Source organism: Pseudophryne corroboree, chromosome 11 (genome assembly GCF_028390025.1).
Source record: "Pseudophryne corroboree isolate aPseCor3 chromosome 11, aPseCor3.hap2, whole genome shotgun sequence".
In the NCBI taxonomy this organism is placed as follows: Eukaryota; Metazoa; Chordata; class Amphibia; order Anura; family Myobatrachidae; genus Pseudophryne; species Pseudophryne corroboree.
Window position 1 is genome coordinate 50,623,129 of NC_086454.1, and position 25,275 is coordinate 50,648,403.

The 25,275-nt window shown below is 48.9% G+C and overlaps 1 protein-coding gene across 1 annotated transcript in view; it reads left to right on the forward strand.

The window, feature by feature from the left end:
- Positions 1-25,275, forward strand: part of LOC134969904 (uncharacterized) — a 145,452-nt gene that overhangs the window by 61,164 nt on the left and 59,013 nt on the right. The window contains exon 2 of the mRNA XM_063946079.1: positions 9,459-9,716. Within this exon, the coding sequence (XP_063802149.1) occupies positions 9,459-9,716 (258 nt within the window). The remainder of the gene's footprint in view (positions 1-9,458; positions 9,717-25,275) is intronic.

Below are 25,275 nucleotides of genomic sequence, written 5' to 3' on the forward strand. Positions count from 1 at the left end.
TGCCTCAGAACTTCCAATGCTCTTTCAGGATCTTGTAGCCCAATAGGTGAAAATACATATATATCTACATACTCACAGCTGCATGTTCTCAGTAGACTGCACCACTGTTTATATTTAGGTTAACAGATGCTGAAGTGATGGATGGGGTTCAATTGAGCTTGCAAGTTATATTTAAACATCCTATCCTCTGTCTTAATCATTTGTTGGCCTCATAAAACATCCTGTGCAACGAGAAAAGTGGCTACGAGTGAATGCAAACCATTTCCTGCTGAACATGGCTGCAAAACTTAACACTCATTCATGTATATTATGTGCAGTACCTGTACTTATAGCTATAGATCCAGTTAGACATACTATATACGGCTAATAACTGTGAGTGGTTCAATCAGCAGGTGTTCTATCCAATTGACGATATAATTTAATATTGGTTCTCTTTGGCTAAATGGTGCAAAGCCTAAACTCTATGAATACTAATTATAACTGCAAAAAGCAACAAATATGAAAAAAACCACTAATTTTATATTAAATTAAATACGCTATATGAGATGCGTTGGAGGCTCTCAAACATTATAAAAGTCTCACTTATATATTTATTTGTTGTAACCTAATTAGAAATGTATTTTAAACTTGTAACACGAAATTTTTTTCCAGGGATATTTTGGGGCTGAGTTGGACACATCTGTAGTCACTGGCCATGGATGTGTCTGGCCACGGATGTCTACTACATTCTGGTAATACCAGAAAGCGTCTTTTTAGTGTAAAAATCCGTGCGTCTGCTTGTGGGAGCCTATCCTGCCCACTGTTCTTATGTCCATAGCTGCAGCATTAGTATGGGGGCTTATACCAGCCCAATGCAGGCTGCAAAAGATCTGGATGAAATAGACGTCTGCTCTCCGTCAACATGCTGTGAATGAAAATGGAAGCTGGCTGACACAGCCCACAACATTCACTGAGATTGCATGGTCAACGCCCAGTTACCATTTTACAGAGAGTGTGGTCCATCGATGGAACGGTTCAATCCATATGCACTAGCGTTCTGCGCCCATTTGCGGAAACCTAATCTAGCACTTACACAGAAGGCGATTTCTTTCTTTGGTACATATGCAGTATGCTGAACTCCGCAAATCTGTCATGAAGAATCAGTCCTTTAGCGGCTAATCTACACAGGTTACACATAATTCTATCTCTCTGGCCCTACAACAGCACTACAATACCCACCGGACCATATATGTATATTGAATGAAAATAAGGTGATGGTTTTGCATTTAAATACTCATCTTTACATAGTATAAAATAAAGTTCCTTGTAGGCATTTGTCTGTCTGTTCAAGCTAATTTCGAGATCCACTGGATTGATTTTTTTGCGGTTTTAACAATTCTATAGCTCATTTCTCGTGGAAGGTTTAGGTGTATGAAACATTAATCTATGACAAAAGGGAGCCGAGCAGTGATGATTTTAGTGAATCAAGTAAAAGAAAACAAATGGCGTCCGAGCGCTTCTTGGCTTACGCTACCTAAACTGATATATCACAGCGATGGACTTCATTTCATACTCTGTAGAGATTGATACATATTATCCTGTTTCTCCAGAAAAATTGATGTAATTCTTCCTTACTGAGACAACATTTCAGTTTTTCCCTTTTCTTTCAGTTCTTAGAGGGTAATTCAGAGTTGATCGCAGCAGCAAATTTGTTAGCAGTTGGGCAAAACCATGGGGGTCATTCCAAGTTGATCGCACGTACCAACTTTTTGCTGCCCGTGCGATAAACTAGATGCCGCCTATGGGGGAGTGTATTTTAGCATAGCAGGGCTGCGATCGCTTGTGCAGCCCTGCTATGCTAAAAAAGTTTCCTGCAAAACAAGACCAGGGTCAGACTTACTTACCCTGTGCGACGGATCCAGTGACGAAGATCCCGGACTTGACGTCAGACATCCGCCCTCCAAACGCCTGGACACGCCTGCGTTCGCCTCACCGCGCCTGAAAAAATGGTCAGTTGATGTCCACGGAACTCCTCCCGCCTGTCAGTCTTCTTGCGATCGCCACTGCGATCACTTTTTCAGCTGGGCAGTTCCGACCCATTCGCACCGCTGCAACAAACTGCAGCGTGCGAACTGATCGGAATGACCCCCTATGTGCACTGCAGGGGAGGCAGATGTAACATGTGCAGAGAGAGATAGATTTGGGTGGGTTATTTTGTTTCTGTGCAGGGTAAATACTGGCTGCTTTATTTTTACACTGCAATTTAGATTTCAGTTTGAACACACCCCACCCAAATCTAATTCTCTCTGCACATGTTACATCTGCCCCCCCCCCTGCAGTGCACATGGTTTTGCCCAACTGCTAACAAATTTGCTGAATTAGACCCTAATTTCATTTATGTGAAAAATTATTCCTTTTCCTCAAAGTAACATTACTTTTAAATATTTTGTTTCTCTCTATGTTTTTCTATACATTTCAGCTAAAGTCTATAAGAACACTAGTCAAAAGGCGAAGGCCAAACTGACAGCATGCGCGACTGGCCAGTGTGAGAGTATACACAGTGCTCAGCCCATTGGCGTTTCAATAATGGGTGTGGTGCACACGGGCCCCTGGGTCAAGGGGGGCCCACACCGCACCCATTTTAATACTTACCTTTCCGAAGTCCAGCGCCAGGAGCTGTGATCGCGCCAGAAATCGCAGCCAAAATGGCCGCCGAGCATGCCCGGTAGCCAAATTGGTCTCCAGATCATGGCGGGTGCCATGTTTCCGTAGACCTGCGCATGCACAGTAGACTCCGGCACAATGCCGGAGTCTACAGCACCGTGCAGAGGAGGGGGCCCACCTGTAGGTGCACATGGGCCCCCTCCTCTGTAGAAACGCCCCTGGCTCACCCATACACTCAAACTGACTTTGAAAGTGGGGGCTCCTATTATATTATTACGTAATCTAAACCCGCCGATATTATGCAATGGGACGTGATTGCAAATAAAAACTTTGGGGAAAAAAATACATTTGCCAAGAGGCTTTTTACAGGGGGGTTTATAAAACATGTTTTTTTTGTTGTTGCTACAAAGGGGGTGCAGGGGTACTATAATTAGGATTTAAGACCACTGGGGGGCAGGTCTATTGCCAGTGGGGGTGGGAAGTTATTTTATAATAGAGGCCTATGTTCATGGGGGAATTTTTTTTTTAACTTTATTAAGTAAGAAAAATAAACTACAATTCCTGAGCGGTTATGTGGGGGGAAAAATCATCAGTGAAGTGGTTGCACAATGGGGGTCATTCCGAGTTGATCGTAGCTGTGCTAAATTTAGTACAGCTACGATCATTCACACTGACATGCGGGGGGACGCCCAGCACAGGGCTAGTCCGCCCCACATGTCAGTGCCGCCCCCCCCTCCCCCCGCAGAAGTACAAAGGCATCGCATAGCGGCGTTGCCGTTGCACTTCAAGAGTAGCTCCCGGCCAGCGCAGCTTTAGCATGCTGGCCGGGAGATACTCGTCGCTCCCCGGCCCGCAGCGGCTGTGTGTGACGTCACGCAGCCGCCGCGGCCCGCCCCCTAACGGTCCAACCACGCCTGCATTGGCCATACCGCGCCCCCCTAAATGGCGGCCCTCCCACCACCGTCCAGCCCCCTCCCGCCCAGAGACCGCCTCTGCCTCAGAGGCGATCGCTAGGCAACGACGGCTGGCATGTGTGTGCAAGAACTGATACGCCAACATCGGTCGCGCCATCAAAAGTTTCTCTGTCTGACTGTGGCCTCCTATGCTTGTGGCTGTGCATCTGTGAACACGTGGCCTGATTCAGAACACATACTAAACCAATGGTGGGGGACTGTGTATGGACACGTTTTGTGCATGTGCAGAATGAGTCCAGAGTGGTTGCTTGCAGTCAGGGCTGGAAACAGAAATATTGGGACACTCCTATTTTTTGGGGCCCTGTTCCTCAAAGGTAGGTACAGGCTGGTTGTCCATTGGCTTATCCCCCCGTTTCTCTCCAGCCTCATCCTTACCTTTGGCTCTCCATCACCATCAATCCCATTCCTCTGTGTCTTTCAGCCTCCCCCTGTCTCTCAGCCTCCCCAGTACCCTGTGTCTCTCAGCCTCCCCATTCCTCTGTGTCTCTCAGCTTCCCCATTCTCCTGTGTCTGTCCCCTTCCCTTGTGGCCCAGCCTTCCTGTTTCTCTTAGCCTCCCACTCCCCTGGTATCAACACCTTCCCCTGTCTCTCTCATCAACCACCTCCCACCCAGGGGCGTTTTAAGAGAGGAGGAGGCCCGTGTTCAGCCTCTTCCGTCGGGCCCCCTCCTCTCTGCCCGGAGCGCGGTAGAGTCTGAGCACTAGAGGGCTCAGACTCCACTGCGCATGCGCATATCTCCGGGAAAATGGCGCGGTGGCCATTTTTCCCTGAGATCTCTCTACTGCGCATGCGCAGAACGCAGTGAAAATGGCCACTGGGCCATTTTCACTGTGTTCTAGCGGCGCTACGGATGCCAGCGCTGGACTTCGGAGGGGTAAGTATTTTACAAATGGGTGCAGTGTGTGCGGGGGGGGGCCCCTCTGGACTCAGGGGCCCGTGTGCACCGCACACACTGCACCCATTATAGAAACGCCAGTGCTCCCACCCCACTGTGTCTTTCAGTCTCCTCCCCCTGTGGCTCAGCCTTCCCGTGTCTCAGCCTCATCCTGTATATCCACCACCCGACCCGTGCCTCTCCAGCCCATGCTTACCTCCTGCTGCATGCATTGCTGAATCTGCTGCTCCATCTTCGCAGGCGACTCGGCTCCTCTGCTGTGCAGTGGCGCGGCATCATGACGTCACATGCTCTGCATCAGACTTGCCACGAAACAAACTTTACTGTGCTAGCCCACCTTCTCTTTCGGCATTTGGCCTGATGACTAAAGCGCATCACAGGCAACGGAGACACAGGACCTGGACTCCCGAGATCCCTAAGGGTCCAGGACCCTTTGGAATCTCGGAGCCCATCTTAAGTGTCCCCTTTTTCCCCCCTGTCGCCGGGCCTGCTTGCATCTCCCCCTTAGCTGCAGAATGTCAATTACTGCTTTACAAAATGGGTAGTGACACCCATTTTGTAGGTGTGCCGAGCTCAGGGTCTGCATCATCGAAGGTATACTTCCTGCCCTAGGACCATTTTTGCATGCACTACTAACCACCACCCGCACCCAGTCACTGCCCCAGAACTCCCATCACCTATCTGCACTGTGGGAGATTTCAGAATTTTCCATGCATATGCAGTTCCAAATATACACTCAACTATGTGAATATTGGCATTGCGCACGGATTCAAAATCAGCCCTGCAGCGAGCGGAGGCACTGCATTATACATGCAGCTCTGCATATGGGAGGATATATGCATTTTTCCCACGCACGCAGTTCAGGATCAACGTACTGTTCATCCAACTTTCTTCCAATGCTCCACAAGGCCCTTAATTCTTAAGGGAGTTATTCTAAGAGACTGTGAGGTAATTACAACTGCTTGTCATTTATTTATCATCCATGAAAGTTACTGCGCTGCCCGTGCTCACGACGCTGTGCTTGATAAGGAAGGCTGTTCATTAGTGAGCGGTAGTTTTGCAAAGAAAATGCGGAAGATGAGGGATACACTCATTGTGGAAGTGGAAGTGGCCGGAGGGGAGGAAGAACTGGGCCCACAACCGTTTTCCTACTTGTGTCAACTGTGCAAACCACAAAACCACAGGCATTCTCCTCTTAACATAGTTTAATAACAAACTCTCCATTCACAAAACCATCAGTTTAGAACAATATAAAAGAGCTTGTTATTATTATTATTATTTGTTATACTGAACATGTGTGAATATTTATCTGCAAAATCATCTGGGCCTGGCAGTCGCTCTGTAAGTCTGGACACACTCATACTGCAATTCTTACTTACGGCTTGAGAGTCAAACCGTGCCAACAGAGTGTGTAAAATGGCTGCATGGCGTATGAGTGGGTGGCTGGATCACAGGCAGCATTAGTGGGACCGGTTGTATTGGTTATCTCATGCCAAGGTCGTTTTGGAGAAATGCACAATTGTATCTTCATTTTTTGTAATTATTATTACTACAGTTATAGTAGTATTATTATCCTTTATTTATAAGGCGCCTCAAGAGTTCTGAACTGCCTTACAGGGTGATAAAACAGTCAAGAAGAAATATAAGTACAGGCAATATATAAATTCACATAAATACATAAAGTGAGCATTTAGCATAATAATGGGGGTCATTCCGAGTTGTTCGCTCGCAAGCTGCTTTTAGCAGCTTTGCACACGCTAAGCCACCGCCTACTGGGAGTGAATCTTAGCTTAGCAAAATTGCGAACGAAAGATTAGCAGAATTGCGAATAGACATTTCTTAGCAGTTTCTGAGTAGCTCCAGACTTACTCGGCATCTGCGATCAGTTCAGTGCTTGTCGTTCCTGGTTTGATGTCACAAACACACCCAGCGTTCGCCCAGACACTCCTCCGTTTCTCCAGCCACTCCCGCGTTTTTCCCAGAAACGGTAGCGTTTTTTCGCACACACCCATAAAACGGCCAGTTTCCGCCCAGAAACACCCACTTCCTGTCAATCACATTACGATCACCAGAACGAAGAGAAAACCTCGTAATGCCGTGAGTAAAATTCCTAAACTGCATAGCAAATTTACTTGGCGCAGTCGCATTAGCGACTATTCGCTCCGTTGCGACAAAAAAATAACGAGCGAACAACTCGGAATGACCCCCAATGTACAAAAGACAAAGGAGAGAGGGTCCTGCATAAAGAAGCTATACAGTCTATTATAACTTTTGTTGTATGAAAAAGCATAATAATAATCTAGGTAATAATTCTCTAAGGACTGTCCTGTCTCTAACATACATGTGAAGCAGGAGCAAGGCAGCGCGTCTCAATGGCTCCCACTGCTAGGGAGACAGGTCATAAGGAGGATCTGGTTGGCTGATGTGGAAGGGGTAAGTATGGGAGCTGGACTGAGTGGTGGGAGAGGTTTCATGGCTGAGAGAAGGTGCAGTGGAACGGGACAGACCAGCAGACAGGGTCGGACTGGCCCACAGGGGTCCAGGGGAAACCACCGGTGGGCCCCACTGCCTGAGGGCCCACTCCTTCCTCTAGGGATCAGGTTCCAGACTGTGCACTTGTATTATACAAGGTAGATATGTTGCCAGGGCCGGATCTTGCCCTTGTGGCGCCCCGGGCAAAAATAGGGGTGTGGCTTCATATGGGGGCGTGGTCAGTTACGCCCCCATTTGTGCCCCCTGTAGCGCAGCTGGAAAAAAAAAAAAATACAAGTATACTTACAATCCCCGCTCCTGATTCCAGACCTCCTCCTCCGCCGGCGCCGCTCTTCTCCTGTCCTCGGATGGTTGTGTCTGTCCTCGGATCTATGGGAGAGACGTCATTACGTCTCTCCCATAGCACAGCATAGACACTAGAGGTCAATTATGACCCCTAGTGTCTGTGCCACTATGCTGTGCGGTGCGCGATGACGTCATCGCGCACCGCACAGCACAGTCCTCTCCATGAAGGGAAACTAGACGCTTAGCGTCTGGTTCCCTTCAAAGCGGGGGACCAGCGGCGGGCACTGCGGGGGGCACAGTGGCGGATCTTGCCATGGTGCGGCGCCCTCCGGAAGGCGGCGCCCCGGGCAAAAGTACTGCTTGCCCGTGGCAAGATCCGCTACTGTATGTTGCATTACACTGCACTGGACTATTGTGTATTTCAAGCCTCTGTGGAGGTTGGCTATACCCCCTTTGTAAGCTGGCCACACCCCTAAGTATTCCCCCGGTGGGCCCTTCATGCCCCAGTCCGACACTGCCAGCAGATAGGGGGTGCAGCCAGGCAGTGTCGGACTGGGGCATGTAGGGCCCACCAAGAAAATGCAGTGGTAGGAGCCCATGTTTAGAGGTATGGCCAGTTTGCAGAGGGGGTGTGGCCTGCCACCTCATTGGTTTGACCAACAATTTAAGAGTGCAACGTCTGGGTCCTTTCATAAATATATACAGTAAATTCAGCTGCTGGATGAATGATAATGCACTCTAGAAAATACACTATAGTCCAGTATAAGGTAACATGTATAATGTATAATTCAAGTACACAGTCTGGAACCTGATCCTTAGAGCAGGAGGTGGGCCCCCAGGCAGTGGGGCCCACCGGTGGTTTCCCCTGTACCCCTGTGGGCCAGTCCAAGCCTGCAGCCAGGGCAGAGTTGCCTACCCTCCCTCAATCTGCAGGAGACTCCCTGAAATAGTAACAATCTCCTGCTCTCCCTGAATTGTCCAGTAATATGGTGCAAGAGGCATTACTGTGTGGGGCATAATATGGTGCAAGGGGCATTACTGTGTGGGGCATAATATGGTGCAGGGGGCATTACTGTGTGGGGCATAATATGGTGCAAGGGGCATTACTGTTTTGGGTATAATATGGTGGAATTTTATTTCATTCTGTGTTGGCCGAGGTCTGGGGGTGAAGGGTCAAAAAGTTTGGTGTAAGGTAGCCTTTTCCTGCAAGGCCATGCCCATTTAGCAAGGCCACGTCCATTTTAGTGAGGCCACGCCCTATTTTAGAATGTCTATGGGTGAGGGGGTGCATTATTTTACTGTTCGCACAAATTGTTTAGAAACGGCCCTGGGTGTAGGAGCGGAAAGTGAGGGGATCGGGTCAGTCGGGTGTAGTATGGTATGCCGGCGGTCGGGGTCCCGGCGCACAGCATACCGGCGCCGGAATCCCGACCGCCGGCATACCGACGACATGGCGAGCGCAAATGAGCCCCTTGCGGGCTCACTGTGCTTGCCACGCTTCGGGCACGGTGGCGCGTGACGCTACGCGCTCCACGCTATCTATTCTTTCTACAGGGGGGTCGTGGACCCCCAAGAGGGAGAAACAGTGTCGGTGTGCCGGCTGTCGGGATTCCGGCACCAGTATACTGTGCGACGGGACCCCGACAGCCGGCAAACTGAAGGCCAGTCAGGGCAGGGGGGTAAAGTGTGGGAGGGGGGCAGGGGATAGACTGAGGTGGCCCGGCATATGTCAGGTCCCTTTATTAGTAATAATATATGGCACATTGGCTACAGTTGTAACTATTTACATTTGGGTGTTACTGTTGCTTTAAGAGACACATCATGGTTTCAACTGTATTTTGAAATCCTTGTTTCATTTTGGATCTAGTTCCACATTAAATACATTTGCTGATTTTGTGCAAGCCACCCTGGCTGTCTTATCTGGAGAGATAAAGCAGGTAAAATAGTTCCTCTGCGGTGAGAAAATTTGCATGAATTTCTCAGAATTACACAAATGTTCAGTAAATGTTGACATTAATGAATGGGCCTAAGCTGTCCCAACTTCCTTACCCATGACTGGATAAAAAAATAAATCATTTAAGTTAATGGTTATTTACAAACATGTATATTTCAAAACACAGTTATAATGCCATTGTTATTTTGTAATGTGATGATACAATTTTTGCAGGAACACAACCTGGGGCTTATTCGGATTCCGGTACTATGTCGATGTCGGACGCAGCTAAGTGGTTTGATTTTTGTTACTGCACGTGCGTCTTAGTCACTCCACGCAAGCGTCCTAATTGTGTTCCTATGGATTTGCAGTGGAATTTTCAGACACAAGCATGCAGAAGTGTAATGAAAATGTATTGGACGGTCCTTGGAGGTGGCTGGATGATGCCAGGGAGGTGGCTACTCAAACGCATGGAGATGGACCGTCCTATGGGTATGTTATTTGAGAGTCACTAAAAACACAGAGACTTAGGGCCTAATTTGCACAGCGGGCGATCAGGTCTGAACTGCACATGCGGCGCAACTCTGCCCAGCGATCCCCTCTGCCTAATTGACAGGCAGAGGCGTCCGCTGGGCGGGAGGGGGCGTGCCGGCGGTGTTGGGCCGCCATTTTGGGGGCGCAGTCCGGGCACTGCAGGCGTGCTCGGACCGTGCGGGGGGCGATGGGTATCTCCCTGCCAGCGCGCAGGAGCTGCGCTGGTAGGGAGCTACTCTTCAGGTACAAAAGCATCACAGCCGGGTTTCTGTCAACCGGGCAAGGCAGTAATTCCACTACCTCCCCCCAGAGTCTATGTAGCAGCCTGTGCCTGGTGACTCTAAAGTAGTCAATGTCCCTGCCCCCCTACCGTAACACTGCAACAGCCTGTGTCCCCCCCCCCCCCCCATATCTCTGCAACAGCAGCCTGTGTTTGCGTTACCCCTTCCCCCCACCCCCACTTACCTGGATCTTCTCCTTGCTCCTCTTTGGGGCAGTGGTAGTGGCAGGCCCCTCACCCACTGTTCTTCCGGTGATCCCGGCACCCTGCTAATTAGTCCAGCGCCACAAGCCCAGAGCCTGGTCACAATCACCAGCTAAAGATGGGTCCGGGGAGCTCCGCCCATCTCTGCGCCCCCTCAAATCCAGGGCAGAAGAGGGGGTATGGTCACATTAAAGCTTTCAGGGCCCCATACACAGATGCTGACCTGCCAGGGACAGAAGTGGGCGTGGCTACAGCATGTTGGGCACTTGACTGCACCTAATTGGCAGATCAGGGTGCTGGCACTTTGTGCTTACCATTCCCACGGTCTTTGCGCCCCAAATAAGTGCATTTAATAAATACAGTTATAGGCTGGCGTTTTGCACTATTTTCATTCATTTTGACTATATTTTGTATATTCAGAAGTGACATTAAAGATGGTATTTTCTTTAGAAACATATCTCAGTGTCTCACACACAGATTTCACTGTCTAACTATGCAGCGAGGACATTTTCTCCTGAAAGTGTTGGAAACCGGAGTGAACTTTGGCCTTGTCTTGGACCAAATCAAACAGCAGGAAAACGCGCTGTAGAGAAAATGTCCCGCAGTTAGACAGGGGGTGCCCTTTTCTTGCCGAGTTTCCATGTGATTTGCACGTTCAGGTTATGGAAATTCCAAATGAAACAGAGATGCTTTTTTACAGGTCATCAATAGGTTGCTCTGTAACCTACTTCTTAAAGTTTTTTTCCAATCGTTCGGTGGAGCCTTGAAAGACGAGTGATCAGAGAGGCTTTTGTGGCTTCACAGCAATTACAGTATTCCTGAGAGAAGGGGTAAACACGCAGACAAGCAGATTTAACCAAGGCATAAATCTTCAGTCTGTGCCGTTTGGCTGAGTAGTTTAATCTCACCTCATATTGATGCTTGCATGTCCGAGATGCTTAAAAGCACTAGGCGCATTCATACATAAAACCATTAATAATGCATTAATTTGTCTGCATATCTGCATTTTTATTCATTTTGTATGTTCTATGATATTATTCTAATTGCTTTTGCTACCATTTACTAATTTTCTTAGAACCCACCTGTCTTTCCCTGATACCGCCCATTAAACCCCTCCCCCTCCGTTGAAAGTGGAGTGCACTACTGAACAGAATCTACAGTATGGTGCTGCTCCTCCAGGGAGGCTTCATTCCCTCTAACAAGATGGCTGCTTAAGCTACTACTGGGCATGTGCAAAGCCATCTTGGGAATGTGTGAGAGCGCCACAGTGATCCTCCACTCAGCTCCAGTGAGACCTGCTGTTTTAGATGCTGTTTAAGAATCCTGCACCGCTACCCGGTACCCAGATACACTCAAGGGCTCGTGAGCTGTATGACCCCCCTGCTCAGTGGTGCCGAGAGGTGGGGGGGGGGGGGGTACAATTTACCTGGGCCCAGGTCTGTCAGAAGGGCCCAGTGGAGGCCTAGGTCCACGCCTCTTTTGATTGGTCCATGCCCCCTGAAAAGTACTGGCTGGGTGTCATGCCGTGCTCCTGTGAGTGGGTGCTTCTGATGTGCTAGACACGCCCCCTAAAGAGTAGTGGGGGCAGGGGGCCCAGGGAGTTGTTGTACCGGGGCCCAAGATTTCTCTTGGCAGCCCTGCCCCTGCTCCATCTACTATTGTCTGTAAGGGTGAATATACTTGCTGTAGCTTCAATAAAACCCCTCCACTGGTTAAGTACTGGCAGGGCCGTAACTGTGTGCCAGGTGTGCCTGGCACACAGCGCAGTTGCCCTAAGGGCGCAACGGTCAGCGGCATGCAATGAGTCAAATTGATTAATTACATGCCGCCTCTGCTGTGTGCGCCATGCGCCGCCGCCACGCTGTGGAGGAGAGAGCAGCGCCGGGCAGCGGAGAAGGAGTTAGTGGGACTGGAGCCGCAGCAGCACAATGTAATTGGTAGTAAGCGCCGCTGCAGCTGTCCCCTCTCCTTCCGTATTGACTGCTCGGCGCTGCTGTGGATGCTGGGATGCAGTTCCTTCATCCCAGCATCCACAGCAGCGCCGGGCAGCCAATACAGAAGGAGAGGGGACTGCTGCAGCGGCGCTTATTACCAATGAAATAGCGCTGCTGCGGCTCCAGTCCCCCTCCCTCCTCCTCCTTCTCCCCTGCCTCCGGAGCTGCCAGCACGAGGAGCCTGACTGCTAGCGGGAGAGATGGTAAGTATCTCTCTCTCTCTCTCTCTCTATCTTGTCTGCCTTTATGTGTAAAAAGGGGGACTTTGCCTGCCGCAATGTGCAAAAAGGGGTACTGTCTGCCGTTATGTGTAAAAAGGGGGACGCTGTCTGCCGCAATGTGTAAAAAGGGGGACTGGCTTCCGTTATGTGTAAAAGGGGGGACTGTGCCTGCCTTTATGTGTAAAAAGGGGGACTGGCTGCCTTTATGTGTAAAAAGGGGGACTTTGATTGCCGCAATGTGCAAAATGGGGTACTGGCTGCCGTTATGTGTAAAAAGGGGGACGCTGTCTGCCGCAATGTGTAAAAAGGGGGACTGGCTTCCGTTATGTGTAAAAGGGGGGACTGTGCCTGCCGCAATGTGTAAAAAGGGGGACTGGCTGCCGTTATGTGTAAAAAGGGGAACTTTGCCTGCCGCAATGTGTAAAAAGAGGGACTGGCTGCCGTTATGTGTAAAAAGGGGGACTGTGCCTGTCGTAATTGTAAAAAGGGGACGCTGTCTACTGTAATGTGTAAAAAGGGTACGCTGTCTGCCGTAATGTGTAAAAAGGGGGACTGTCTGCTGTAATGTGTAAAAGGGGGACGCTGTCTGCCGTAATGTGTAAAAAGGGTACGCTGTCTGCCGTAATGTGTAAAAAGGGGGACTGTCTGCTGTAATGTGTAAAAGGGGCTCTACCTGGTGTAGTAGCGCTACTGTGCAGCGTAATTTGAATAATGGAGACTACTGTGCACCGTAGTATGGATTGGTATTATTTTGTGGCCACGCCCCTTCCCCATGAAGCCACGCCCTTATATATTTTCTGCGCACCTACGCCGCGCACTGCCCCTATCTTGCATGGGGGGGCGCCAATGTCGTTTCTTGCATACAGCGCTAAAATGCCTAGTTACGGTACTGAGTACTGGGCTGTTCATAGGTGTAAGGCAGGCCTGGCCAACCTGTGGCTCTCCAGATGTTGTGAAACTACACATCCCAGCATGCCCTGCCACAGTTTGAGCCTTCCGTAATAGCAGAACTGTGGCAAAGCATGATGGGACTTGTAGTTTTACAACAGCTGGAGAGCCACAGGTTGGCCAGGCCTGGTGTAAGGCATCTGCTGGTGTGTACAGAAACTCTGATACATCCTCAAGCCAGTACACATGTATTTCCAACGCTTCCTTTCCCATTCCCCCTGGCAGGGGCTGGCTGTGCGATGCCTTTGCACTTCTGCTCTTCCCCATCTTCCAGTAGAACTTCCAGTATTGTTCTGCTTTATCTTTCTATTCAACAATATGGTATAGTTGGCTTCAGGTGGGGTGAGGCAGGTGGGGCAGAGCCTTTCCTGTCATACTAACGATTGCCCCAGAGTTTTGATTATATAAAGTATATGAAAAATACACAGAATATGTTAGAAATAACTTCTTTGTATTATTCTAATCATTTTTATAGTTAAAACTCTGAAGTATAATGTCTATGGCAGGTGAGGCAGTGCCTATCTTTCTTTTCCATACTTCTCTGATCAAAACTCACCAGATTTCAAGGAGTTTATACCTCTGCACATGTGCATAAGGCCCACATGAACTCTTTGGCTCATATATTGGGGGTAATTCTGAGTTGATCGCAGCAGGAAATTTTTTAGCTGTTGGGCAAAACCATGTGCACTGCAGGGTGGGCAGATATAACATGTGCAGAGAGATCTAGATGTGGGTGGGGTGAGTTCAATATGCAATCTAAATTGCAGTGTAAAAATAAAGCAGCTAGTATTTACCCTGCACAGAAACAAAATAACCCCCCTAAATCTAACTCTCTCTGCACATGTTATATCTGCCTCCCCTGCAGTGCACATGGGGGGTCATTCCGAGTTGTTCGCTCGTTATTTTTTTCTCGCATCGGAGCGATTAGTCGCTAATGCGCATGCGCAATGTCCGCAGTGCGACTGCGCTAAGTAAATTTGCTAAGCAGTTAGGTATTTTACTCACGGCATTACGAGGTTTTTTCTTCGTTCTGGTGATCGTAATGTGATTGACAGGAAGTGGGTGTTTCTGGGCGGAAACAGGCCGTTTTATGGGTGTGTGCGAGAAAACGCTACCGTTTCTGGGAAAAACGCGGGAGTGGCTGGAGAAACGGAGGAGTGTCTGGGCGAACGCTGGGTGTGTTTGTGATGTCAAACCAGGAACGACAAGCACTGAACTGATTGCAGATGCCGAGTAAGTGTGGAGATACTCAGAAACTGCTAAGAAGTGTCTATTCGCAATTTAGCTAATCTTTCGTTCGCAATTTTGATAAGCTAAAATTCACTCCCAGTAGGCGGCGGCCTAGCGTGTGCAAAGCTGCTAAAAGCAGCTTGCGAGCGAACAACTCGGAATGACCCCCATGGTTTTGCCCAACTGCTAAAAAAATTCCTGCTGCGATCAACTTGGAATTACCCCCCATTGTGTGTAAGGGGCCTATTGATTAACATTATTTTTACTAAAATAATGTGAAAAAGAGTGTTTTCTGTTTTCACGCCCTTTTCACATTATTTTAGTATCACTCCAATGTATTAAAGGGCATTTGGAGCAGTTTTCATGAAAAACTGCTCCAAACCCTTTAATTCATACTTATAATGGGAAATGCGACGTGGCCAAATTTACTAAAAAAAAATAAAAAAAAACATGTAACAAATCACCGCAGTGTGCCCTGTGATAATTTCGCCAGCTCAGGCTGGCAAGATCACAGGTCAGCACTGCGATATGCAGTGTCGGACTGGGTCATGAAGGGCCCACCGGGGAAATGCAGTAGTTGGTGCCCATGTTTAGGGGTGTGGTCAGCCACCCCAGAGATTTTGGCTAGCCATTAAAGAGTGCATGGGCCCCTTGATGAATATATATAGTAAATACTGCTAGTGCATGCATGATAGACATATATAACTCAAGTGAATACTCTAGAACTTGATCCCCAGAGGAGAAGGTGGGCCCATAGCAGTAGGGCCCACCGGGGGGTTTCCCCTGCAGTCCAGTCCTACCCTGGTGATATGCATCCTGTTGCCCAGCTTTCTTTGCCCCTGGCATACAAGCTGAACACAGTGTAAAAAATAAAAGTATAAAAAACCTACATACTTACCTGTCCCAGGAGCCGTTGATCGGTGGTCCTGTGCGGGTTGCGGGTCCTCCTTGTGCTGCGCTGTGACCCTGGTGCAGTAAAGTGACCCTGCAAAACAGCAGCTCACTTTACAGCACCAGGGGCCCCAGAGCAGAAGAAGGACCCGGCGCCCGGCAGCCTCCTTGATAGTGGACACCGGCTCCTAGGACTGGTAAGCATAAAATCCAGGGGGGTGGGGGTGTGCGTGTACTTTTTGCAGGAAAGGGGGTAGTAGTGATGGGGGGAATCTGGCGGCGGCGGTAGCGACGGCTGGTGGAGCACGCGCAGCAGGACGTCAGGGTATTTTTTACGAAAAAATACCCATATGATGCTGCAGAGAGCCATCGCAGGGACAGAGCTTGCCCGCAATCTCTGTCCCTGCATGCCATAATTGATACATTCATGTGATGTAATCAGTTATCGCAGTGCGAGTTTGGTTTCGTTTATCGCCTGTCATCCGCATAATCAGATGCGGGTGGTGATAAATAGACATCTAAATCTCGCTCTGGTTTTAATCAGTGCCTCTTGAGCAATTTACCTCACCGCACGTCCCTGGCTAGTTCTGTACATGGTTTATAGGGAACATTACCGGCTGCAACCTCATCCAGTGCTAGAGCCTAGAACCGGATAGTGACAGTGCTTTGTTTACCATGGAGAAAAGTGCTGGAACCCAACTACTTTTCTTTTCAGAAATTATTTCACAGTTTTTTCCCCCTGTCTCAGGAACTAGTTTTAAGAAAGAAGAATCACTTCCAAAAAAAGGTGTCGGTACTGCGTAAACCTGATTATCGCCACAGAAATAAACACTGGGCAGGGGAGGTGAGAAGTGGTCAGATCAGGAGATGTGTATGAGGTAAGTGGCAGAAGGCAGATCACACATGTTACTTTTATATGCTTTTTGTGTGTTTCTGTGTATATGTGTGTGTATGCTGTGTGTGTATGCTTTGTATGTTTGTGTGTATATGCTTTGTGTGTGTGTATGCTATGTGTGTGCTTGCGTGCATATGCTGTGTATGTGTATGCTATGTGTGTGTATATGCTGTGTGTGGAACCCCCCCCCCCCCCCCCCCCCATGAAAATCCTGCATTTGCCCCTGCCAGGTATTGCAATGGCAGGGGCCAAGCATAAGGGGGGTGGCCAGCCACCACAGAGGGATTTAGCCAACCATTAAAGAGGACATGCAAAGAACAGGGCCCCATTATAATGGAGGTAAAAGGAGTGTGCCAGGACCACCCACTTTGATTAGCAGGAGGGCTAATCTTATATATATGGAAACAAACTAAGCAACCAAGTTCAACCATGTACCTGCTCCACCAAGGTACTGACCCCTAGAGAAGTGGGTGGGGGGGCATTCAGGCAGAGGGGACCACCAAGGATTTCCCCTGTGCACATGTGGGCAATCCAACTCTGTGCTGAGACCATGCAAACATATTTAAATGACAGCACTGTATAATACGGAATGTAGGTATGTTACCGCCAGGAGACCACCGGCCACATTACCTCCCCCTACATCCCGCCCCCTCACAATACCGACGGTTCCTCATATCGACCAGCAGGGACTATTCCCACCTGTGGGTGTCCCATAGAGTGGGAATAGAACCCGTGGCCACCGAGCGTGCAAGTGGCTTGCTACGCTTGCACCCCACTCCCCCCTCCTGCCATTCTGTGGCTGGCATCCCGATACACACCCGTATAATACAACCAGTGTGTCTGACAGGAAATGGTTAGAACGGGACTCGTGGCCTCTGGTCCGCAATACAAACTGCCATCTCCAATTTTATTTTCTCTGTATTTGTAGATGACTTAGGTTCCAGATTTATCAAGCCTTGGAGAATGATAAACTGCACTGTGATAAAGTACCAACCAATCAGCTTCTAACTATCATTTTTCAAACACAGCCTGTAATATGTCAGTTAGGAGCTGGTTGGTTGGTACTTTTCATCGTGCAATTTTTCACTCTCCAAGGCTTGATAAATCTGGGCCTTAAGGTCCGTACACACTGGACGATATATCGGCTGCTCTATTGAACGGCCGATATATCGCGGGTCCGTCGGCCAGTGTGTACGGGCGATATGTCTGTGAACTCCATCGTACACAGACATATCGCGTCGGCCCTGCAGCACAGCCGACGGCCAATATATCTACCGATATATTGGCGCATCGCTGTGTGTGTATGGGCGACCAGCCGACCGCCCGTACAGAAGCTGCTGCAGCCGGTGGTGATTGACAGCTAAACTGGGCGGGCATGTATATACGCCCGCCCAGTTCATGACGTCAGTCCCCGACGGCTTGGGCAGTGTGTATGCATGGCACACTGCCCGATTCGTGTATATACATATATATATATATATATATATATTATATATATATATATATATGCAGATCAATTGATCTGCAGATATATCTATCAGTGTGTACCCACCATTAGGTTGCTGGATAAGCTTTAGCCAATAGAGCGTCTTCACTATGGCTGAACTAAATATTAACCTACAGAAGGTAGATTATAGATCAGTATCAGCCTTTCTTGGCCAGGTGGGTGTTAGAACACCTGCCTTATAACTCTATGCTCTAGGCCCCGCAGAATGTAGGAACGCTGACAGCTGGCTCTGGCATTAATGAGTAGTCATGATACAAAGTAACAAATGCTCTTCAGCTTACTTGGCTTCTTAGCGTCTGCTTTCTAGAACGTGGTAGAGATTGTTATACACATGTCCACAAGTCACCGAGATCATGCAACTCGCCCCTGGGTTCTATCTATAAAAAACAGCAGTTTGCTGAACTCACAAAACCACGTGGAAGATATCTCAGGTTTAGATGCATTTTCCGCCTGTGAATTTTAACATACACTCAAATAAATGGAAATGTCTGGACATGTATGAAAGCTCCGCACTCTGCGTTAAGGGCTGTGTGCAGGCAGAATGTTTTCCTGGCACTTCTCTATATATTATTAACACTCGGTTAGCGATGTTATGCCCAAAAAGTGCCTTCTCCCAACAATTATAGGGGCACTGAAAAGAAGACAGGTGACTGAGGACTGAGGGGCCTATTTATCACCATCCGCATCCAGGATGCGGTTGACAGGTTATAAAATCGCCCAAACTCGCACTGCGATAATTGATTACATCGCAGTGATGTATCAATTATCGCATGCAGGGACAGAGCTTGCGTCAAGCTCTATCCCTGTGATGCCTCTTCGCAGCATCATCGGGGTATTTTTCGTTAAAAATACCCTGATGTCCTGCTGCGCTTGCGTCGACATCGCCGCTACCGCTGCCCGTCGCCCCCCCCCCCCCCGCTTTTACTCCTGCGCACCGCGGACCCCCCCCCCCCCCCCAGAATATCAATATACTTACTAGTCCAGGGAACCGGTCTGCGCTGATTCTGCTGGGCTGCCGGATCCTGTGTGCTGCGGTGAGCCCCAATGCTGTAAAGTGCGCTGCCGCTTTTCAGCGTCACTTTACTGCATCGGGGTCACATTGCAGCACATGGGGGACCCGGCGCCTGGCAGCGCTCAGCGGAGCAGCAGACACCGGCTCCCTGGGCAGGTGAGTATGGTTTTTGGGGTTTTTTTACTTTTTTTTTCACACTGTGATCATCTTGTGTTTCCATCGGACACACATAGCTGATTACTCTGCCGGGTCTCCGCTCAGCTCTCTCTGCCAGGGACAGAGAAAGCTGGGCAAAAGGGTGAACATCGCAGTGCTGCCCTGTGAACCAGCCTGAGCTGGCGAGATTATCACACGGCACACTGCAGTATTTTTTCATTTATTTTTTTTTGTTGTAAATTTGGCCACATCACATTTCCCTTTATAAGTATGAGGAATGCGATTATTATTACATTTTATTTATAAGGCGCCACATGTGTTTCACAGCGCCGTACAAAGGACAGTATAGGGAGACAAAACATAGCATTACAGTAAATAAATAACAGAAATAGAGTACAGGTAACACAGAGCACCACAATTCTCAGTAGCGGATCTTGCCACGGGCAAGCAGGACTTTTGCCCGGGGCGCCGCCTTCCGGAGGGCGCTGGCGCCATCCGGAGGGCGCTGGCGCCATCCGGAGGGCACCGCACCGTGGCAAGATCCGCCACTGCTGCCCGCTGTGTCCCCCGTCCACCTCCGCTGCCCGCTGCCCGGCCCGCTGTGTCCCCGCCTCCTGTGAAGGGAACTAGACGCTACGCGTCTAGTTTCCCTTCGTGGAGAGTACCTTTGCTGAGCGGAGCGCGATGACGTCATCGCGCACCGCACAGCAAGGTCCTCTCCACGAAGGGAACTAGACGCTACGCGTCTAGTTTCCCTTCGCGGAGAGGACCTTTTGCTGTGCGGTGCGCAATGATGTCATCGCGCACCGCTCAGCTTTCAAGCGGCGCTAGTAATGTACAGGGGGCGTAACTGACCACGCCCCCTGTATTAGGCCACGCCCCATTTCCTGCCCGGGGCGCAGAGCGGCCTTGAACTGGCCCTGACAATTCTCATACATAATACAGCTAAGATGTAAGTATTGAGGGAGTGATCATCGTACTACTAGAGCAGTGGTTCTCAAACTCGGTCCTCAGGACCCCACACAGTGCATGTTTTGCAGGTAACCCAGCAGGTGCACAGGTGTATAAATTAATCACTGACACATTTTAAAAGGCCCACAGGTGGAGCTAATTATTTCACTTGTGATTCTGTGAGGAGACCTGCAAAACATGCACTGTGTGGGGTCCTGAGGACCGAGTTTGAGAACCTGTGTACTAGAGGCTGGTGGCCATAGATGGAGATGAGCCTTTACTAGCAAGGTAAAGATGGTCGTTGAGTAGGGGAGAGCTGCGAGTGAAATGTGTCGAGACGAGGGCTTCGAAAACAAGAGGAAAGAGGGCCCTGCTCTGAAGAGCTAACAATCTAGTGGGTAGGGGCGACAGACAGATGACAAGAGGTGCAGGCAAGTAGGAGGTAGCCTGATGGCAGTATGCAAGCAAAGCTGAGATGTTCACGGCATGAGGCAGGGGGGTGGAGGTGCGGCTTCAGCACTGGGTTATGCATCGGGAGGGTATGCTTTGATGAATAGGTGGGTTTTTAGTGCCCGTTTGAAGCTTTGCAAGGTTGGGGAGAGTCTAATGGAGCGGGGGAGTGCGTTCCACTGAAGGGGTGCAGCACGGACAAAATCCTGAACTCGTGCATGGGAAGCAGTGACCAGGGTAGAGGAGAGGCGACGGTCATTGGTTGGCCGTAGGGGGCGGGAGGGAGTATGAAGGGAAAGGAGGTTGGAGATGTAGCGAGCAGTGGAATTAGAGATAGCCTTGTATGTGAGGGTGAGGAGTTTGAAGAGGATTCTGTAGGGGAATGGGAGCCAGTGTAGATTTTGTTGAAGGGGAGTGGCAGATGTGGTGCAGCGGGAGAGGAAGATAAGCCTAGCTGCGGAGTTCAGGACAGATTGGAGGGGAGCAAGATGGGAGCAAGCGAGGCCAGTGAGGAGAACATTGCAGTAGTCAAGTCGTGAGATGACCAGTGAGTGGATGATGAGTTTAGTTGCACTCTGGGAGAGATATGGCCTGATACGAGCAATGTTGCGTCGCTGGAAGCGATAAGATTGTGCCAGAGCTTGGATGTGGGGTGCAAAGGAGAGGGAGGAGTCAAGAGTGACGCCCAAGCAGCGGAGTTGGGGAACGGGGGAGATAGTGGTGTTGTCAACAATGATGAAGATATTGGTCGGGGGTGTTGCTCTGGATGGGGGGAAGATGATAAGTTCAGTTTTGTCCATGTTGAGCTTCAGAGAGCGTTCAGACATCCAGGAGGAGATTACGGAGAGGCAGCTGGAAACCTGAGAGAGGACAGAGGGGGACAGATCAGGAGAGGAGAGGTAGAGTTGTGTGTCATCAGCATAGAGGTGGTATTGGAGGCCAAAGGAGTTAATGAGCGCACCCAGGGAAGAGGTATACAGGGAGAACAGAAGGGGTCCAAGGACAGAACCCTGAGGGACACCAACAGGAAGGATGGAAGGGTGTGAGGTGGTGCTGGAGGCAGACACAGAGAAGGAGCGGTTAGTGAGGTAAGAAGAAAACCAGTCAAGGACAGTGCTAGAGAGGCCAGCGTTTTGGAGTGTGCGGAGGTGGAGAGGATGATCTACGGTGTCAAAGGCAGCAGAGAGGTCCAGAAGGATGAGCAGAGAGAAGTGGCCCCTGGATTTGGCCGAAAGCAGAGAGAAGTGGGTTACTAAAAAAAGTGAAAAAAGGCTTTGGAGCAGGTTTTCATGAAAACTGCTCCAAATGCCCTTTAATACAGTCAGGTGATACTAAAATAATGTGAAACAAAACACCCATTTTCACATTATATAAGTAAAAATAATGTTAATAAATAGACCTCTGAGAGAGCTATACTGGAGAATTAATGCGTATACTTGTGTGGTGGTGTCTTCTTATTTGGCTGGCGCTATGTGTATAGTTTACCAAATCTGTCATTTAAGTATGTGCACAGCCTTAGAGGCCTATTTATTAACATTATTTTTATTAACATAATGTGAAAAAGGGTGTTACACATTATTTTAGTATCATTTAAATGTATTAAAGGGCATTTGGAGCAGTTTTCACGAAAAACTGCTCCAAACCCTTTAATTCACTTTGTTTTAGTAACCCACATCGCATTTCCCATACTTATAATGGGAAATGCGATCTTGGCCGAACTTACTAAAAAAAAAAAGTAAAAAAAAATCTCGGCGTTCCCTGTGATAATTTCGCCAGGCTGGCGAAATCACAGGGCAAGGCTGCAATAAGCTGCCTTCTGCCCAGCTTTCTATACCCCCTGGCAGGGAAAGCTGTACGGGGACACGGCAGTGTAATCAGCTCTGTGTGTCCGATGGACACGCAAGCTGATCACTTGTAAAAAATAAAAAAAAGTAAACAAAAAAAAATCCCCAAAAAATAAAAACAGTCCAGGAGCTGGTGATCAGTGTTCCACTGCGGTCTGCTGGGCGCTGGGCCTTCCATGTGCTGTGCAGTAAAGTGACGCTGCAAAACACCAGTTCACTATACAACACTGGAGGTCACCGCACGGGGACGGGGGGTTGACCCGGCGGCGTTGGTGGCAGCAGAAGTGCAGCAGGACATCAGGGTATTATTCCTCCAAAATACCCTGATGATGCTGTGGACAGGCATCGCAGACCAGACCTTGCTCACAAGCTCTGTCCCTGCATGCGATAATTGATACATCCGTGGGATTCGGGCGATTTAATCACGTCACATCCGCATCCTTGGATGCGGATGGTGGTAAATAGGCCCTTCAATCTCTGTGCACATTAAACATCTGCCCCAACTGCAGTGCACCATGGTTATACCCAAAGTTACTCATTTGTTTTTGCATTGCTGCCTCCTCAGAATCAGCCCTGTCACAAGAGCTGAGGGGTTTACGGCTGAAACGCGCAATCCATTGCTGCACTGAGAATGTAATCTGTAGCACCCTAGAGGTTCAGATGAACAAGATCAGGTTGCCCAGTAAATCAATAAAGTAAGGAGATATCACTGATTTTCATGGCAGTGTCTTATGTAATATGTAGACCATATGTGGCCCCATATAACGTTCCTGGAGGTATTATTCCATTGGCAGATATTGGCTTCTTCCTTTTCTGATTTATTAGGCTTGATCTGACAGGGGCTGTTTTAGGAAGTGTAGTGGCAAAAACCTCAACTAAACTGCTTTAAAAGAACTGGAAGCTCAACACAACAAAAGCATTATATGGGGTAATAAGTGCTGAACAACTATTACCTATTTAATTGTGTTAGTTAATGCGTGATGGCCCCGTTTTGTAGGCGTGTCGAAGCCAGGGTCTTCTGATGCAGATTTCCTGGCCGCGGATAATCTGATGCTATGTCGTGTGATGCAGCAGCCAGTCAGATAAGCTGTCTATTTACACAAGATGCCTCCTGTACCATCAGCACAGTACCTGCAGCCAAATCATACTTGTCTACACACCCCTGGTTCATGTAGGAGATGCCAGATTCTTCAGGGTATTCCCCTGCACCCCCACTAGTGGAGTGGGCAGAATGCGGAGAAAAGCACAGTGAATGTGCAGTCCCTGTGAAGGGGGTGGCATAATTTTAGCCCCATCCCCAATGCAAATAGGACCCAATCGCACAATTTTCCCAGCAAGGAGGCGGGGCCTAATGACGCAATTAGCTTTCGCTGCCCACCTGCTTCTCATCTCTGGGCATCTCCCGGTTAGGAAATATTCAGGGTAGGTAAGTTTGATTCATATACTTGTATGCAGCTGCTGTGTGAATTGCACCTATCACTGAATCAGTAGAGATAGTACAGTCTCATAGTACAGTAGGGTTACATACAATATCACGGGGGATGGGATGCCGGCGGTCATATTACCGACACCGGCATCCCGAAGCATAGAATCCCAACAGGGGTTGGGTAAGTATGTTTACCCTTACCCCCTACCCCCCTAACCCTTCCATCCTGCAGCCTAACCCTAACCTCTCCCCCATAGCCTAACCCTAACCCTCCCAGGTGGTGCCTAAACCTAAACCCACTTCCCATAGCTTAACCCCCCTCCCCGCAGTAGAACCCTAACCTTCCCTACCCCGCAGCCTAACCCTAACCCAGTGATGGCTAACCTTGACACTCCAGCTGTTGTTGAACTACACATCCCAGCATGACCTGCTACAGTTTTGCTATTTGGCCATGCTAAAACTGATGCAGGGCATGCTGGGATGTGTAGTTCAACAACAGCTGGAGTGTCAAGGTTAGCGATCACTGCGCTAATCCCTAATCCTCTCCACACAACCTAACCCTTAACCCCCCACCGCAGTTTACCAAGCTGGATTTCCGGCAGAGCTCAATCGGGATTCTGGCATTCGGGATCCCAAATTACACCAATATTGTTGTTTTTGTGCGATGATTAGAGATGCTAAGATATTCTAGCCAGGACAGCACATCCAATCAGGGAGTGTCCTATACATTGGCCTGATTTATGTTTGTAAGTAAAGCAAAAAAAGCAAGTATCTTTGTGTCTGGAACAAACCATGGGGGTAATTCTGAGTTGATCGCAGCAGAAAGTTTGTTAGCAATTGGGCAAAACCATGTGCACTGCAGCGGGGCAGATATAACATTTGCAGAGAGATTTGGGTGGGTTATTTTGTTTCTGTGCAGTGTAAATACTGGCTGCTTTATTTTTACACTGCAATTTAGATTTCAGTCTGAATACACCCCACCCAAATCTAACTCTCTCTGCACATGTTACATCTGTCCCCCCTGTAGTGCACATGGTTTTGCCCAACTGCTAACAAATTTGCAGCCGCAATCAACTCAGAATTAGGTCCCATGTTGCAATGCAAGCAGAGGTAACACAGTTGCACGTTTTCTGTTCAGGGTAAATACCGGCTCCTTTTGCATGTAGCCCACAAATGTTAGCACTGTGTCGGCGCGCTGCACCCCACCCAAATCTAATGCTGGCCATACACTAGGACAGGGGTGGGGAACCTTTTTTATACCGAGGGCAATTTGGAAATTTATAAAATCCTTCGGGGGGCCAAACAAGTCTGCCCCCCAAAAAATGGGTGTGGCCAGTTAAAATGGGACGTGATACACATATGCCCCCAATAGTGCAGTGCCAGATCCACAATTGCCCCCACAGTGCCAGGTATACAAATGCCCCCACAGTGCCAGGAATACAAATGCCCCCACAGTGCCAGGTATACAAATGCCCCTCACAGTGCCAGGTATACAGATGCCTCCACAG